The sequence below is a fragment of the Littorina saxatilis genome, linkage group LG2 (assembly GCF_037325665.1).
Source record: "Littorina saxatilis isolate snail1 linkage group LG2, US_GU_Lsax_2.0, whole genome shotgun sequence".
Classification (NCBI taxonomy): domain Eukaryota; kingdom Metazoa; phylum Mollusca; class Gastropoda; order Littorinimorpha; family Littorinidae; genus Littorina; species Littorina saxatilis.
Window position 1 is genome coordinate 32,876,775 of NC_090246.1, and position 18,511 is coordinate 32,895,285.

Consider the following 18,511-nt stretch of genomic DNA (forward strand, 5'->3'; position numbering starts at 1 on the left):
GTTCTCAATCCTCTTCCTGTTCTTGAAGCTTTAAATGACTATATGATATGATATTGAAATTCCGGAGGTACGGACATGAGTTGATATTGTAAAATAAAAATGGCGCAGTAGATGTTGATATCTTCACATACATGTATATGTCGTGCCAAATTCACAGAATTCCCGAATTCGCGGAATCGGCAACATCTTTGTTCATTTCGCTCATTGGGCAAGTTTAAAAAGCCTTTACGCATTTTCGGCAAAACGCTGGCAATCCGCGACATGGGCGGCGTTTTGCGGCTTACACGTGGGCAAAAAAGTTGTCGATTCCGTGAATTCGGCAATTCCGTTAATTGGGCACCAAATATACAAGTACAAGCAAACTCAGGATACATGCTACAATTTTTAACAAATCAGGAAGCGGATAAACAGAGAAAACAAAGGAATAAGCGACCTTATACAAAAAGAGATCCACCAACATTACTATGGGAACATCCAACGATTATGAGAAAGAAGCAGAGCAGAAGATGATGTATACCATGCTTTTAGTCCATACTAGTTGTTCTGGGGCACAGATAGGTAAACTGTCAGATCGTGTTCTATTTGTTTGTTGATGTGTCTGTATGTTGGTTTTACTACGTTTACGAGGCGCGTATTAAGGAAAACCGTACCTGTAAAAGTGTTCTTGGTTGTTGTACTTGGAGCCTCTGTCACAAGGGCACTGGTTGTTGCTTCTTGGGTAGAAGCAGAGGTTACAGTTGAACGGATAGTTGTGGGTGCCTCAGCAGCGGTTGTTGTTGTTGTTAGTGTCTCAGCGACAGTTGTTGGTCTTTCACCAGCAGTTGTTGTTGTTGTTGGTGTCCCAGCGACAGTTGTTTTTGGTGTGTCACCAAAAACAGTTGTTGTTGTTGTTGGTGTCTCACCAGCAGTTGTTGTTGGTGTCTTACCGACAGTTGTTGTTGTTGGTGTCTCACCAGCAGTTGTTGTTGTTCGTGTCTCACCGGCAGTTGTAGTTGGTGGTGTTTCACCAGCAGTTGTTGTTGTTGGTGTCTCACCTTCAGTTGTTATTGTTGGTGTCTCACCAGCAGTTGTTGTTGTTGTTGGTGTCTCACCAGCAGTTGTTGTTGTTGGTGTCTCCACAGCAGTTGTTGTTGTTGGTGTCTCACCAGCAGTTGTTGTTGGTGTCTCACCAGCAGTTGTTGTTGTTGGTGTCTCACCAGCAGTTGTTGTTCGTGTCTCACCGGCAGTTGTAGTTGGTGGTGTTTCACCAGCAGTTGTTGTTGTTGGTGTCTCACCAGCAGTTGTTGTTGTTGGTGTTTCACCAGCAGTTGTTGTCGGTGTCTCACCAGCAGTTGTTGTTGTTGGTGTTTCACCAGCAGTTGTTGTTGTTCGTGTCTCACCGGCAGTTGTAGTTGGTGGTGTTTCACCAGCAGTTGTTGTTGTTGGTGTCTCACCTTCAGTTGTTATTGTTGGTGTCTCACCAGCAGTTGGTGTTGTTGTTGGTGTCTCACCAGCACTTGTTGTTGTTGGTGTCTCACCAGCAGTTGTTGTTGTTGTTGGTGTCTCACCAGCACTTGTTGTTTTTGGTGTCTCACCTTCAGTTGTTATTGTTGGTGTCTCACCAGCAGTTGTTGTTGTTGTTGGTGTCTCACCAGCACTTGTTGTTGTTGGTGTCTCACCAGCACTTGTTGTTGTTGGTGTCTCACCAGCAGTTGTTGTTGTTGGTGTCTCACCTCCAGTTGTTTTTGTTTGTATCTTATCAAAAGCTGCTGTTGTTTGTGACCCACTAGCAGCTGTTGTGGTTGGTGTCCAAGCGACAATTGATGTTGTTTGTGTCTCGCCAGCGGTTGTTGTTGATGGTGTCTCAGCGGCAGTTGTTGTTGTTGTTTTTGTTGTTGTTACCGTTTGTGTCTCACCAGAAGCTGTTCTTTGTGCCCCATTAGCAGCTGTTGTTGTTGTCGCACCAGCCGTTGTTATTGTTTGTGTCTCAGCGGCAGTTGTTGTTGACGGTGTCTCAGTGACAGTTGTTGCAGTTGGCGACTCACCAGCACCTGTTGATGTTTGTATCTCACCATCAGCTGCCGTTGTTTGTGTCCCAGTAGCAGCTGTTGTTGTTGTTGTCTCTCCAGTAGCAGTTGTTGTTGGTATCTCACCAGTTGGTGGTGGTGGTGGTGTCTCACCGGCAGTTGTTGGTGGTGGTGGTGTCTCACCAGCAGTTGTTGCTGTTGATGTCTCACCAGCGGTTGTTGTTGTTGTCGTTGTTGTTGTTGTGTCACCAGTTGTTGGTGTCTCACCAGCGGTTGTTGTTGTTGTTGGTGTCTCATCAGCGTTTGCTGTTGGGGTTTCACCAGATTCTGTTGGTTGTGGCGTCTCACCGGCAGTTGTTGTTGTTGTTGGTGTCTCACCAGGGGTTGTTGTTGTTGTTGTTGTTGTCGTTGTGTCACCAGTCGGTGGTGGTGGTGGTGGTGTCTCACCAGCGGTTGTTGTTGTTGTTACTGTCTCACTAGAATCTGTTTGTGGTTGTGTCTCAGTGGCAGTTGTTGTTATTGTTGTAGTTTCACCAGCAGTTGTTGTTTGGGTCTCGCCAGCAGTTGGAGTTGGTGTCTCATCAGCAGTTGTTCTTGATGTCTCACCAGCGGTTGTTGCTGTGTCACCAGTTGTTGTTGGTGGTGGTGTCTCACCAACAGTTGTTGTTGATGTCTCACCAGCGGTTGTTGTTGTTGTTGTAGTTTCACCAGCAATTGTTGTTGTTTGTGCTTCACCAGCAGTTGTTGTTGTTGTAGTTTCACCAGCAGTTGTTGTTGTTGGGGTCTCGCCAGCAGTTGGTGTTGGTATCTCATCAACAGTTGTTGTTCTTGATGTCTCACCAGCGGTTGTTGTTCTTGTGTCACCAGTTGTTGTTGATGTCCTACCAGCGGTTGTTGTTGTTGTTGTGTCACCAGTTGTTGTTGTTAGTGTCTCACCAGCACGTGCTGTTGTTGTTGGTGTCTCACCGGCAGTTGTTGTTGTTGGTGTCTCACTTGCGGCTGTTGTTGTGGTTGTGTCACCAGCTGTTGTTGGTGGTTGTGTCTCACTAGCGGTTGTTGTTGTTGTTGGCGTCTCACCGGCGGTTGTTGTTGGTGGTGTCTCACCAGCGGTTGTTGTTGTTGGTGTCTCGTCGGCAGTTGCTGTTCCAAGGGCAATGGTTGTTGCTTCTTGCGTAGAATCAAAGGTTACAGTTGGACGGCTGGTTGTATATGTCTCATCAGCGGTTGTTGTTGTTGGTGTCACAGCTACAGTTGTTGTCGCAGCAGCAAATGTCGTTCCATGAACAAGTTGTTTTGTTGCTTCGTTTTCAAAATTACTTGTCACATGTGGGACTGTTGTTGACTGAGTTGTCGGTCTGTCCGGTTTGTAGGTTGTGTACGGTATTTCGGAAGGTGACGGTTCTATGCTGACCGAACTTGAAGGCTCCTCAGTTCCACCGTCTGCCAAGGAAAATGGTCAGGTGTTACAACCCGTCTTGATGAGGGGGTGGTGCAACACGTCTGAGAGGATAGGTGCGTAACTTAAAAGTCCTGAAGTTGTGTTCAGGTGTGCAAGAATATATGTCACTGACAGGTGTGCTACGCTATCTAAGTACAAGGTTAATTCTAGTATACATGTTTCAGTATATATTTTGGTTCATAGGCAGTTAATGGGCGTTTTATTTTTAATATCCAGCATTTGTCGATTTGCTCAGGTGCGTTCGGTCGCATTCTGGCTCTGCCGGCGAATGGTTGAAGCATGCATAGCACTCAAAACTCTTTTTGAACGTAACTGTACTATGATGCACCAATTAGTCAACATCAGTCTATAAGAAGAAAAGAACAAATTCAAACGAACAATTTATTTTCCTTATTATCCTATCAAGAGACGCCATGTTATTCTGTAAACTTCAAAAATATTGACGGAGTTGTTTCTGTGAATTTGTATTTGATTACTGCATTCGATATGTTGTTGTTGTTGATGTTGTTGTTGTTGTTGTTGATGGTGGTGGTGATGGTCCTTTTGCTGTTCTAAGTATCTATATGATAATGATAATGTAGCTATGGAATACGTAGAAACTGTCATTAAATGAAAATGACGTCATAGATGTTGATATGTACACAAGCATAAGCAAACTCAGAATACAAGCTGCAAGTTACAAACATTTTTTTAACCATTCAGAAAGCGGATAAACTGAGACTAAAAAGGACCTGCGGAACCTTACACAACAAGAGATACAAAAGCAACACAGTGGGAACGTTTTTACAATGAAAGCGCAACGATTATCAGAAAGAAGCAGAGCACAAGATATATAAATGTATCGATTGGACATTGGATTTCCCTTCTTTGAGCCAAGTGACGTCAGAGGCTATCGCGGTCTCGGAGAACAATGACTGTCTCGATCTGTGTAAAATGTCATATTTTGGTCAAAAACGCAAATAACGTATAATGTATCGATTGGACATTGGATTTCCCTTCTTTGAGCCATGTGACGTCAGAGGCCTTCAGAACTTCATATTTTGGCGTTTCAGGTTGACCGAAACTTCAAAGGAACTACAAAACACACGTCATGTGTTTGATTGCATGTGTGTGCACGTGCTGTTCAATGTCAAAACAACAACAAAGTCAGTACATGACGTGTGTTTTGTAGTTCCTTTGAAGTTTCGGTCAACCTGAAACGCCCAAATATGAAGCTTATGTGTTTGATTGCATGTGTGTGTGTGCTCGTTCAATCGTCAAAACAACAACAAAGTCATAGTACCTGAAAGGAATTCGATCGATACATAAATGTTATTTATAATAACGTATATTATCATGGTGAGAGACACTGACATTAAAATCGAGAGCGTTTAGGTCATGCACATTGACTTGGGGAATATGCAGATAATTAAGGCTGGAGCACACTTTGGAAAGTACGTTGGAGTAGCCTCCCTTCTACGTTGGAGTAGCCTCCCTTCCCGGATTTAGAACGCGTTTCGTGTCGTAACAGATTATCCACTTACTAGCCATATCCGTATGCAAAATAATGAAATAAACATTAGGAAATGGCAGACGTTTACAAATATCGACATTCTCTATCAGTGCAATAAAAAACAATCGTTAGAACTTGCATTTACGACATGTCGTGCGTGAGAACGTGTCAGTAAACAAGCACTTTTTGCCTTGCTGAAGAACCCCACGAGTCAAGCTAAAACAGACGACAAGTAATGGAAAGCAGTCTGCGGATAAACATAACAAACTACTGATGAAAAAGTGTGTTCATCCCTGCTCTGGATAAAAGACATCGGACTGATGACAACGTGGCAGCGTTCACGCGAAAAGATTTTTTTTCAGATTATCGCTTCTACATTTTATTGCACGTACTTGGGGCAGATCTGAATTTCTGAAAGATGACAAATCGGTCTTGTGAGTTGAGAACCACATGTTCTTTGCCGACAGAAATCACGATGGGACAAGATGTAGATTGTGTTGAAGAGATGTTTGCAGATTATCGCATCTACATTTTATTGCTCAGATCAATGCACGTAGTTGGGGTAGATCTGAATTTCGCAATGGAAGACGACAAATCCGTCTTGTGAGTTAAGAACCACACGTTCTTTGGCGGCAGAAATCACTATGGGACAAGATGAGGATTGTGTTGAGGGGCTAATACTGACTGACTTTAGATGAAGAGTTCCTAGACTGCCTGGTTTTTGTAGAGAGGCATCATGATGATATCCTGGGTTATTTTTACGTTCTTGGTGACAACGCGCCAGAATCGCACGAAGATCGAACTCTCGAAGAAAACAAGTTTATCGCTGAACATCGGAAATGTGAAATGCTCTTCCTGTCTGACCAGTCTCCCCGTTAAATCCACAGGCTACATTATTTATCAGGTAACTTACCAAACCGGAGTGTGTGTGTGTGTGTGTGTGTGTGTGTGTGTGTGTGTGTGTGTGTGTGTGTGTGTGTACACCGGATTACCACCATCAACGCACCCTTTTGGACTTTTCTACTATGCCTGCTGTGACATTCACGAGGATTATTGTGATTCTTGGACAATCGTGTGCCTATGCTGGACTTTCAGGAAGACAAACGGTGCCGGAACGGTATACGTGCTGCCAAGTGTGCACGTCCAGAGCGCAGTGTGAACCGAGAGTGAGTGTGTCATTGTGTGGAAGTTTTGCTTGATTGATTTATTCATGATTTAATTTGCTTTTTGGTTCAATAGTAAAATCTGTGTACGTTATACTTTGTATTTTGTGGTGTGATTCGCCCGAGTGCGAGACCCCCATCCCCGAACGCCTCTGTGGGTGGAATTGTATATATATATATATACTTGTGTAACGTGAGTGTGTAGATGAGAATGTGAAAGTTGCTTTGGACCCAGATACACACAGCAGACACCAACGCAACAGCTAAGTTTCAGCCTGACAAAGAAATTCGAGTGACACAGCTAATGGCTGTACTTGTTATTTCTCTATTAAAACAAATGTTTCAAGATCTTTAGGCCAAAACAAATAAATTGTCTGTTTCTATTAACATGGCTAAAAAAAATAGGGTAGGTAGGTAGGTGTTTTTGTTGTTGTTGTTGCCAGGATAGAATTCTTGAAAATAAATGACACAAAGAGACAAGACTCGCTATAGATAGATTTATAAAAAAAAATTTTAAAATGTGACAAAGGATATAAAATGATTGTTTTACCTGGTCTGGAATCTTCAGTAGTAATTGCATAAAAAAAAGTCTGATAATTATATCAATTATCATGTTAACTTTTTCTTAAAATGGGTGCGTTAAATCCTAGTCTGTTTTTTTTTAATGGACTAAGCAATCCTTGGACTGACAGAAAAGATGTATTTTAAAAAATGTCCAGTTGCTTTTACTTATTTTTCTAATTGGAAGAGAATACAAATTATGCACTCTTTTCTGTTCAAATGGGTAGAGGGCGGGGGTAGTAAAAGGATCACAGTTCAAGATTTTGCGCGACAAGAGGTGTGTTTCTTTTATAAAGAGCAAAAACTCAACTTGGTATCTAACACTATTTCTGAACACTGTAACCACTTTAGCACTTTTTTTTTTTTCTGTCTTCCAAACTTCTAATTCAGCTTCAAAAATGATAAAAAAAAAGGGTTTTTTTCTTCTGAAATCTACAGTTAAATCACTATTTTGGATATTCTATTTTGCTTCCCTATTTATCTTCTTAAGTTTTTGATCATCTGATTACCTTGCTTTTCTATTTGGAAGATAATATGCACTCTTTTCTGAAAAATGGGTAGGGGGTGGGGGTAGTAAAAGCATCACAGTTCAAGATTTTGCGCGACAAGAGGTGTGTTTCTTTTAACTTTGATGAAGAGGGATAACTCAACTTGGTATCTAACACTAGTTCTGAACACTGTAACCACTTTAGCACTTTTAATTTATTTGTTCTGTCTTCCAAGCTTTAAATTCAGCTTATAAAATGAGTAAAACAGTGTGTGTTTTCTGAATTCACCAGTTAAATCACTCTGTTGGATGTTGTTTTTTGCTTCCCTCTTTCTGTTCTGAAGTTTTTGATCATCTGACTACCTTGCTTTTCTATTTGGAAGATAATATGCACTCTTTTCTGAAAAATGGGTAGGGGGTGGGGGTAGTAAAAGCATCACAGTTCAAGATTTTGCGCGACAAGAGGTGTGTTTCTTTTAACTGTGATGAAGAGGGATAACTCAACTTGGTACCAAACACTTTTTCTGAACACTGTAACCACTTTAGCACTTTCATTTTTTCTCTCTCTGTCTTCCAAGCTTTAAAATTTAGCTAATAAAATGAGTAAAAAAGTGGTTTTTTTTCAGAATTCACCAGTTAAATCACTATGTTGGATGTTCTATTTTGCTTCCCTATTTCTGTTCTGAAGTTTTTGATCATCTGACTACCCTGCTTTTCTATTTGGTAGATAATATGCACTCTTTTCTGACAAAATGGGTAGGGGGTGGGGGAAATAAAAGTATCACAGTTCAAGATTTTGGCCGACAAGAGGTGTATTTCTTTTAACAGTGGTAAAGAGGGATAACTCAACTTGGTATCTAACACTATTTCTGAACACTGTAATCACTTTAACACTTTTAATTTATGTTTGTTTGTGTTCCAAGTTTTAAATTAAGCTTCAAAAATGGGTAAAAAAATAGTTTTCTCATAATTCACAAGTTAAATCATTATGTTGGATGTTCTATTTTGCTTCCCTCTTTCTCTTCTTAAGTTTTTGATCATCTGACTACCCTGCTTTTCTATTTGGAAGATAATATGCACTCTTTTCTGACAAATGGTAAGGGGGTGGGGGTAGTAAAAGCAACATGCACAGTTCAAAATTTTGCGCGTTAAGAGGTGGGTTTTTTTTAAAAATTGGTAAAGAGGGATAACTCAACTTGGTATCTAACACTATTTCTGAACACTGTAATCACTTTAACACTTTTAATTTATGTTTGTCTGTGTTCCAAGTTTCAAATTAAGCTTCAAAAATGGGTTAAAAAAATGTTTTTTTAATAATTCACAAGTTAAATCATTATGTTGGATGCTCTATTTTGCTTCCCTCTTTCTCTTCTTTAAGTTTTTGATCATCTGACTACCCTGCTTTTCTATTTGAAGGATAATATGCACTCTTTTCTGAAAAATGGGTAGGGGGTGGGGGTAGTAAAAGCATCACAGTTCAAGATTTTGCGCGACAAGAGGTGTGTTTCTTTTAACTGTGATGAAGAGGGATAACTCAACTTGGTATCTAACACTATTTCTGAACACTGTAATCACTTTAACACTTTTAATTTATGTTTGTCTGTGTTCCAAGTTTCAAATTAAGCTTCAAAAATGGGTTAAAAAAATGGTTTTTTTAATAATTCACAAGTTAAATCATTATGTTGGATGCTCTATTTTGCTTCCCTCTTTCTCTTCTTTAAGTTTTTGATCATCTGACTACCCTGCTTTTCTATTTGAAAGATAATATGCACTCTTTTCTGAAAAATGGGAAGGGGGTGGGGGTAGTAAAAGCATCACAGTTCAGAATTTTGCCCGTTAAGAGGTGTATTTTTTTTAAATTGGTAAAGAGGGATAACTCAACTTGGTATCTAACACTATTTCTGAACAGTGTAATCACTTTAACACTTTTGATTTATGTTTGTCTGTGTTCCAAGTTTCAAATTAAGCTTCAAAAATGGGTAAAAAAAATGGTTTTTTAATCATTCACAAGTTAAATCATTATGTTGGATGTTCTATTTTGCTTCCCTCTTTCTCTTCTTTAAGTTTTTGATCATCTGACTACCCTGCTTTTCTATTTGAAAGATAATATGCACTCTTTCCTGAAAAATGGGGAGGGGGTGGGGGTAGTAAAAGCATCACAGTTCAAGATTTTGCGCGACAAGAGGTGTGTTTTTTTTAACTGTGATGAAGAGGGATAACTCAACTTGGTATCAAACACTATTTCTGAACACTGTAACCACTTTAACACTTTTAATTTTTGTTTTCTGTCTTCAGTTCCAAGCTTTAAATTAAGCTAATAAAATGAGTAAAAAAAGTGGGGTTTTTTTAGAATTCACCAGTTAAATCACTATGTTGGATGTTCTATTTTGCTTCCCTTTTTCTGTTCTTCAGTTTTTGATCATCTGACTACCCTGCTTTTCTATTTGGTAGATAATAATTATGCACTCTTTTCTGAAAAAATGGGTAGGGGGTGGGGGAAGTAAAAGCATCACAATTCAAGATTTTGCGCGACAAGAGGTGTATTTCTTTTAACAGTGGTAAAGAGGGATAACTCAACTTGGTATCTAACACTATTTCTGAACACTGTAATCACTTTAACACTTTTAATATATGTTTGTCTGTGTTCCAAGTTTCAAATTAAGCTTCACAAATGGGTAAAAAAAAATAGTTTTCTCATAATTCACAAGTTAAATCATTATGTTGGATGTTCTATTTTGCTTCCCTCTTTCTCTTCTTAAGTTTTTGATCATCTGACTACCCTGCTTTTCTATTTGGAAGATAATATGCACTCTTTTCTGACAAATGGGAAGGGGGTGGGGGTAGTAAAAGCATCACAGTTCAAAATTTTGCGCGTTAAGGGGTGTATTTTTTTTTAAATTGGTAAAGAGGGATAACTCAACTTGGTATCTAACACTATTTCTGAACACTGTAATCACTTTAACACTTTTAATCAATGTTTGTTGGTGTTCCATGCTTCAAATTGAGCTTCAAAATGGATACAAAAGGATTTTTTTTCCGAATTCACAAGTAAAATCACTACGTTTAATGTTCTATTTTGCTTCCCTATTTCTCTTTTTCAGTTTGTGATCATCTGATTGTTATTTTGTTTACATTTTCACAATACAATATTGCAACTTATTCAGTAGTGTTTGCGTGAAAAAATCTGATACCTATGCTTAAACTTCAGTCGTTATCTTAAAATTTTGCGCGTTAAGCCCTTTATATTTTGTATTTTCCTGATAAAGCAAACATTGAACTAACAGAAAAAGTAACTTTTAAAACTACCTAATCACTTTGAAATTGGGCCTCCAAAGTGTTCTCCAGCCTTAAACGTATTTTTGCTTTGTTTGTCCATGCATCTGTAGGGGAAGGGCTCCTAATATGGACCGGCTCCTAATATGGACCACCTCTTGATCTGACAAACTAACGGCGCTAGAGCGCTAAAAACAATTTCATTCGCTGTATTCACCCTCTCTGGATAACTTGCACATGTCAAAACAGTTGCAGAAACACAAACCTCAAAACCGTTAGCCTTTTTCTCTTTTTTTCACTTTTGGCAGCGTTCACTCTAAATTTGACGCCTAAAACGGACTCGTTTCTGTCCACAGCCAAAGCTTTTATCACACAACAATTGCTATATATGACAGCTAAGACCGTATTTGTTACATTTTAGCAGTTTTGACCCCGAGTTTCTACTGCAAACAAAAAATAATAGCAAAATCTCAAAGTATGTGTGAGTCCCCTAATATGGACCACCTTCAGCAAATCGAAGAAAATAAAAGCTAAAGGCTATTTTCATTAATTGATTAAGAAGCTTGCTGAAAATAACTTATAACTAGCCCTCAAGCTTTCAAAAAAATATATCAAATTGTCTTCTTTTTGTGGAAGTTGATAATTTCACTTATTTTCACTCTGTTTTTGATATGCTTCTTTAGTTTCCTGGTGTGCTTCAAATAATGCTCTCATCAACCCGAAACAGATAAATCTAAAGCATATTTGAATTAGTCTGACATGCACACCAAGTTGTATCATGTTATTTTGAAGTATAGGGGGCTTTTGATAGTGATTCGAGAAGGCCGCTTCACTGGTCCATATTAGGAGCCTGGGCGCCTAATACGGACCCTTTGTGATTTTTTTCTGTATTTAATTTTTGCTGAATGTCTATCAAAGCTATTTCACTCTAATTAGGCCTAACGGTTCACGTAAGAGAGAAGGACTACCAAACACAAAATGAAACTTCTTCGCAAAAAAACAAGCTAGTTATTAGCATGAAACAAAATGTGGTCCATATTAGGAGCCCTTCCCCTATGTTGGTTTTACTAATACTACGTTTAGGAAGTAGGGCATACTAAGAAAGACTGTACCTGTAAAAGTGTTCCTGGTTGTTGCAGTAGGAGCCTCTGTCACAAGAACACCACCGGTTGTTGCTTCTTGCGTAAAAGCAGAGGTTACAGTTTGTGTTGTTGGTGTCTCAACGGCAGTTGTTTGTGGTGTCTCACCGGCAGTTGTTGTTTGTGGTGTCTCACCGGCAGTTGTTGTTGTTGGTGTCTCACCAGCAGTTGTTGTTGTTGTTGGTGTCTCAACAGCAGTTGTTGTTGTTGTTGGTGTCTCAACAGCAGTTGTTGTTGTTGGTGTCTCACCAGCAGTTCTTGTTGTTGGCGTCTCAGAGGCGGTTGTTTTTGTTGGTGTCTCACCAGCAGTTATTGTTGTTGGCGTCTCAGAGGCGGTTGTTTTTGTTGGTGTCTCGGTGGCGACTGTTGTTATTGTTGGTGGTGTCTCACCAGCAGATGTTGTTGTTGGTGTCTCACCGGCAGTTGTTGTTGTTGGTGTCTCACCGGCAGTTGTTGTTGTTGGTGTCTCACCTGCAGTTGTTGTTGTTGGTGTCTCAACGGCAGTTGTTGTTCTTGGTGTCTCACCAGGAGTTGTTGTTGTTGGAGTCTCAACAGCAGTTGTTGTTGTTGTTGGTGTCTCACCAACAGTTGTTGTTGGTGTCTCACCGGCAGTTGTTGTTGTTGGTGTCTTACCAGCGGTTGTTGGTGTTTCCACGGTTGTTGTTGTTGGTGTCTCACCGGCAGTTGTTGTTGTTGGTGTCTCACCGGCAGTTGTTGTTGTTGGTGTCTTACCAGCGGTTGTTGGTGTTTCAACAGTTGTTGTTGTAGGTGTCTCACCGGCAGTTGTAATTGACGGTGTCTCACCAGCGGTTGTTGGTGTTTCAACAGTTGTTGTTGTAGGTGTCTCACCGGTAGTGGTAATTGATAATGTCTCATCAGCGGTTGTTGGTGTTTCCACGGCAGTTGTTGTTGTTGTTGGTGTCTCACCAGCAGTTGTAGTTGTTGGTGTCTCACCGGCAGTTGTTGTTGTTGGTGTCTCACCGGCAGTTGTTGTTGTTGGTGTCTCACCAGCAGTTGTTGGTGTTTCAACAGTTGTTGATGTAGGTGTCTCATCGGTAGTGGTAATTGATAGTGTCTCATCAGCGGTTGTTGGTGTTTCCACGGCAGTTGTTTTTGTTGGTGTCTCGACGGCAGTTGTTGTTGTTGGTGTCTCACCGGCAGTTGTTGTTGGTGTCTCACCGGCAGTTGGTGTTGTTTGTGTCTCACTGGCAGTTGTTGTTGTTGGTGTCTCACCAGCAGTTGGTGTTGTTAGTGTCCCACCAGCGGTTGTTGTTGTTGGTGTCTCACCAGCAGTTGTATATATTGATGGTGTCTCAGAGGCGGTTGATTTTGTTGGTGTCTCAGCGGAAGTTGTTGTTGTTTGTGTCTCAGCGGCGACTGTTGTTGTGGTTGTTGGCGTCTCAGAGGCGGTTGTTTTTGTTGGTGTCTCAGCGGCAGTTGTTGTTGTTTGTGTCTCAACGGCCGTTGTTGTTGTTGGTGTCTCACCGGCAGTTGTTGTTGTTGGTGTCTCACCAGCAGTTGTAGTTGATGGTGTCTCAGAGGCGGTTGTTGTTGTCGTTGGTGCCTCAGCGGCGGTTGTTGTTGTTTGTGTCTCAGCGACAGTTGTTGTTGGCGTCTCAGAGGCGGTTGTTTTTGTTGGTGTCTCACCAGCAGTTGTTGTTGGTGTCTCACCAGCAGTTGTTGTTGATGGTGACTCAGAGGCGGTTGTTGTTGTTGTTGGGGTCTTACCAGCAGATGTTGGCGATGGTGTCTCACCAGCAGTTATAGTTGATGGTGACTCAGAGGAAGTTGTTGTAGTTGTTGGTGTCTCAGCGGCAGTTGTTGTTGGTGTACCACCAGCGGTTGTTTGTGTTGGTGTCTTACCGGCGGTTGTTGTTGTTATTCTTGTCTCACCGCCAGATGTTGTTGTTGATGTCTCACCAGCACTTGATGTTGTCTCATCAGCAGTTGTTGTTGTTGGTGTCTCTGCGGTTGTTATTGTTGGTGTCTCAAAGTCAGTTGTTGGTGTCTCAGCGTCGACTGTTGTTGTTGGTGTCTCAGCGGCAGTTGTTGTTGTTGGTGACTCACCGGCAGTTGTTGTTGTTGGTGTCTCAGCGGCAGTTGTTGTTGTTGGTGTCTCAGAGGCAGTTGTTGTTGTTGGTGTCTCAGCGGTAGTTGTTGTTGTTGGTGTCTCAGCGGCGACTGTTGTTTGTGGTGTCTCAGCGGCGACTGTTGATGTTGGTGTTTTAGCGGCGACTGTTGTTTGTGGTGTCTCAGCGGCGACTGTTGTGGTTGGTGTCTCAGCGACGACTGTTGTTGTTGGTGTCTCAGTGGCGACTGTTGTTTGTGGTGTCTCAGCGGTGACTGTTGTTGTTGGTGTCTCAGCGGCGACTGTTGTTGTTGGTGTCTCAGCGGCGACTGTTGTGGTTGGTGTCTCAGCGGCAGTTGTTGTTGTTGATGTCTCAGTGGCGACTGTTGTTGTGGTTGGTGCATCAGCGGTAGTTGATGTTGTTGGTGTCTCAGTGGTAGTTGTTGTTGTTGGTGTCTCAGCGGCAATTGTTGTTGTTGTTGGTGTTTCAGCAGCAGTCGTTGGTGTCTCAGCGGCGACTGTTGTGGTTGGTGTCTCAGCGACGACTGTTGTTGTTGGTGTCTCAGTGGCGACTGTTGTTGTTGTTGGTGGTGTCTCAGCGGCGACTGTTGTTGTTGGTGTCTCAGGGGCGACTGTTGTTGTTGGTGTCTCAGTGGCGACTGTTGTTGTTTGTATCTCAGCAGCAGTTGTTGTTGGTGGTGTCTCAGCGGCAGTTGTTGTTGTTGGTGTCTCAGCGGCAGTTGTTGTTGTTGGTGTCTCAGTGGTGACTGTTGTTGTTGTTGTCTCAGCTGCGACTGTTGTTGTTGGTGTCTCAGTGGCGACTGTTGTTGTGGTTGGTGTCTCAGCGGCGACTGTTGTTTGTGGTGTCTTAGCGGCGACTGTTGTGGTTGGTGTCTCAGTGGCGACTGTTGTTGTTGGTGTCTCAGGGGCGACTGTTGTTGTTGGTGTCTCAGTGGCGACTGTTGTTGTTTGTATCTCAGCAGCAGTTGTTGTTGGTGGTGTCTCAGTGGCAGTTGTTGTTGTTGGTGTCTCAGCGGCAGTTGTTGTTGGTGTCTCAGTGGTGACTGTTGTTGTTGTTGTCTCAGCTGCGACTGTTGTTGTTGGTGTCTCAGTGGCGACTGTTGTTTGTGGTGTCTTAGCGGCGACTGTTGTTGTTGGTGTCTCAGTGGCGACTGTTGTTGTTGGTGTCTCAGCGGCAGTTGTTGTTGTTGGTGTCTCAGCGGCAGTTGTTGTTGTTGGTGTCTCAGCGGCAGTTATTGTTGTTGGTGTCTCAGTGGCGACTGTTGTTGTTGTTGTTGGTGTCTTAGCGGCGACTGTTGTTGTTGGTGTCTCAGCGGCGACAGTTGTAGTTGTTGGTGCCTCAGCGGCGACTGTTGTTGTTGGTGTCTCAGCGGCGACAGTTGTTGTTGGTGTCTCAGCTTCGACAGTTGTTGTTGTTGGTGTCTCAGCGGCAGTTGTTGTTGTTGGTGTCTCAGGGGCGACTGCTGTTGTTGGTGTCTCAGCGGCAGTTGTTGTGGTTGATGTCTGAGTGGCGACTGTTGTTGTTGGTGTCTCAGCGGTAGTTGATGTTGGTGGTGTCTCAGTAGCGACTGTTGTTGTTGGTGTCTCGGCAGCAGTTGTTGTTGTTGGTGTCTCAGCGGCAGTTGTTGTTGTTGGTGTCTCAGTGGCGACTGTTGTTGTTGTTGTTGGTGTCTCAGGGGCGACTGTTGTTGTTATTGTTGTTGGTGACTCAGCGGCGACAGTTGTTGTTGTTGGTGCCTCAGCGGCGACTGTTGTTGTTGGTGTCCCAGCGGCGACAGTTGTTGTTGTTGTTGGTGTCTCAGCGGCGACTGTTGTTGTTGGTGTCCCAGCGGCGACAGTTGTTGTTGGTGGTGGTGTCTCAGCGGCGACTGTTGTTGTTGGTGTCTCAGCGGCAGTTGTTGTTGTTGGTGGTGTCTCAGCGGCGACTGTTGTTGTTGGTGTCTCAGCGGCAGTTGTTGTTGTTGGTGTCTTAGTGGCGACAGTTGTTGTTGTTGGTGTCTCAACGGCGACTGTTGTGGTTGGTGTCTCAGCGACGACTGTTGTTGTTGGTGTCTCAGTGGCGACTGTTGTTATTGTTGGTGTCTCAGCGGCGACTGTTGTTATTGTTGGTATCTCAGCGGCGACAGTTGTGGTTGGTGTCTCAGCGGCGACTGTTGTTGTTGGTGGTGTCTCAGTGGCGACTGTTGTGGTTGTTGTCTCAGCGGCGACAGTTGTTGTTGTTGATGTCTCAGTGGCGACTGTTGTGGTTGGTGTCTCAGTGGCGACTGTTGTTGTGGTTGGTGTCTCAGCGGCAACTGTTGTTGTTGTTGGTGTCTCAGCGGCGACTGTTGTGGTTGGTGTCTCAGTGGTAGTTGTTGTTGTTGTTGGTGGTGGTGTTTCAGCGGCAGTTGGTGTTGATGGTGTCTCAGTGGCGACTGTTGTGGTTGGTGTCTCAGTGGCGACTGTTGTTGTGGTTGGTGTCTCTGCGGCAACTGTTGTGGTTGTTGGTGTCTCAGCGGCGACTGTTGTGGTTGGTGTCTCAGTGGTAGTTGTTGTTGTTGTTGTTGTTGTTGGTGTTTCAGCGGCAGTTCGTGTTGCTAGTGTCTCGGCGGCGACTGTTGTTGTTGTTGGTGTATCAGTGGCGACTGTTGTTGTTGTTGGTGTCTTAGCGGCGACTGGTGTGGTTGGTGTCTCAGTGGCGACTGTCGTTGTTGGTGTCTCAGTGACGACTGTTGTTGTTGTTGGTGTCTCAGCGGCAGTTGTTGTTGGTTTATCAGCGGCAGTTGTTGTTGTTGGAATCTTAGGAGCTTCAGTAGTAGTTGTTACAGATGTCCCTGTACTCGTTGTAGGAGCTTCAATATTACTTGCTGTAGATGTCTCTGTATTCGTTGTAGGAGCTTCAGTACCACTTGTTGACGATGTCTCTGTATTCGTTGTAGGAGCTTCAGTACTACTTTCTGTAGATGTCTCAGTTCTCGTTGTAGGAGCTTCAGTACTACTTGTTGTCGATGTCTCTGTCCTCGTTGTAGGAGCTTCAGTGCTACTTGCTGTAGATGTATCAGTTCTCGTTGTAGGAGCTTCAGTACTACTTGTTGTCGATGTCTCTGTCCTCGTTGTAGGAGCTTCAGTACTACTTGCTGTATATGTCTCTGTACTCGTTGTAGGGGCTTCGGTACTACTTGCTGTAGATGTCTCTGTACTCGTTGTAGGAGCTTCAGTACTACTTGGTGTAGATGTCTCTGTCCTCGTTGTAGGAGCTTCAGTACTACTTGTTGTAGATGTCTCTGTCCTCGTTGTAGGAGCTTCAGTACTACTTGTTGTAGATGTCTCTGTACTCGTTGTAGGAGCTTCAGTACTACTTGTTATCGATGTCTCTGTCCTCGTTGTAGGAGCTTCAGTACTACTTTCTGTAGATGTCTCAGTTCTCGTTGTATGAGCTTCAGTACTACTGGTTGTCGATGTCTCTGAACTCGTTGTAGAAGCTTCAGTACTACTTGCTGTATATGTCTCGGAACTCGTTGTAGGGGCTTCTGTACTTCTTGTTGGAGATGTCTCTGAACTCGTTGTAGGAGCTTCAGTACTACTTGTAGATGTCTCAGAACCCGTTGTAGGAGTTACTGTACTACTTGTTGGAGATGTCTCAGAGCTCGTTGTAGGAGTTTCTGTACTTGTAGGACCTTCAGCACTACCTGTTGTAGATGTGCCTCTACTCGTTGTTGGAACTTCAGCAGCAGTTGTTGCAAGAATTCCAGTAGTACTTGCTGTGGATATCTCTGTACTTGTAACTGCTGCAGAAGCTGTTAGTGTGCGAGCCTCAGTAGCAGTTGTAGATAGTTCAGCAACAGTTGTGGTAGGTGCCTCAGAAGAGCCTATGGTTGGTGTTCCGCCAGATTCTGCCGTAGATAAAGTGAGAGTCAGTTTTATGCGGTGGGTTTTGTCTTCACAAGTCTCTACTTGAATCTATATGGATAACAGTGTTACACACAGCGAGGTGCTGGTGTATCCAGTGTGTGGGATTCATGCACAGGAGGGATACATGCATGAGCTAGCACAAGCAAGGTTTCTACGTACAAGCTGCAGGTGTTGGTTGCCTGGAAGGCTAGGTTGAACATGCTGCGCGCGGCTTAAAGCTGCCTTTCTGTGGTAGATATGTCTTCGTGGGCATACTCCGCAAAGCTTTTTGCGTACCTACATCCTCAGAAGAGCAATGTTTCTCGGGGATTCATGAGCACAGGAACACACAAGCGCTGCGGTGCGTAAAATAAGATGTCCATAATCAGCAGATTACTGTCTCAATGAATGCTGATCATTGTTGTTCAGAGGCGTCTCCGCCCTTACGCTTATTCATTGCAAAGCTTTTGCTGTTGAAAACAACATTGTCGTCTAGGTCTTCGCATGCCATGTGTCTGACATTTGTTGACACAAAAATATACAATCACTCAGCTATGTAAAACAACGTGTCTATGGGTAGCAGGATTTTCTCGCACTGAACGCTGTCCCTCCAGGTCAGGTTGAACATGCTGTTGGCTGCTCAGGGTCGCTTGTCTTGGCGTCAGCTTACATACCCATGTTACTTGGGTTCACACCCACAGAAAAATGCAAGCGCCGAGCAAAGGAAGGCAAGGCGTCTGCACACTCAAGAGGAGGCTGTGGTTGAAACTCTACAGGCCCACTTGGTCGATCACGCTGTGTGTTGTGAAGAATTACCGCCGCAAAGCTTTCATTTGTGTTGTACACTGTGGTGGTTTTTTTTAAGCACAATGTGCTTGGCGTTCACATTGTACGTACATAGCTCACACTCACACTGATCTAGGGAAAGCAAGATGTCTACACGCCGCAGATGAACGCTCTCCGGGTCGATGG

General features: G+C 43.1%; 1 protein-coding gene across 1 annotated transcript in view; it reads right to left on the reverse strand.

Annotated features, from left to right (window-relative positions):
* LOC138952703 (serine-rich adhesin for platelets-like) overlaps window positions 1-18,511 on the reverse strand; it is a 58,939-nt gene that overhangs the window by 29,571 nt on the left and 10,857 nt on the right. The window contains exons 6-7 of the mRNA XM_070324408.1: window positions 11,554-17,541; window positions 651-3,146 (exon numbers count right to left, since the gene is read on the reverse strand). Of these exons, the coding sequence (XP_070180509.1) occupies window positions 651-3,146; window positions 11,554-17,541 (8,484 nt within the window). The remainder of the gene's footprint in view (window positions 1-650; window positions 3,147-11,553; window positions 17,542-18,511) is intronic.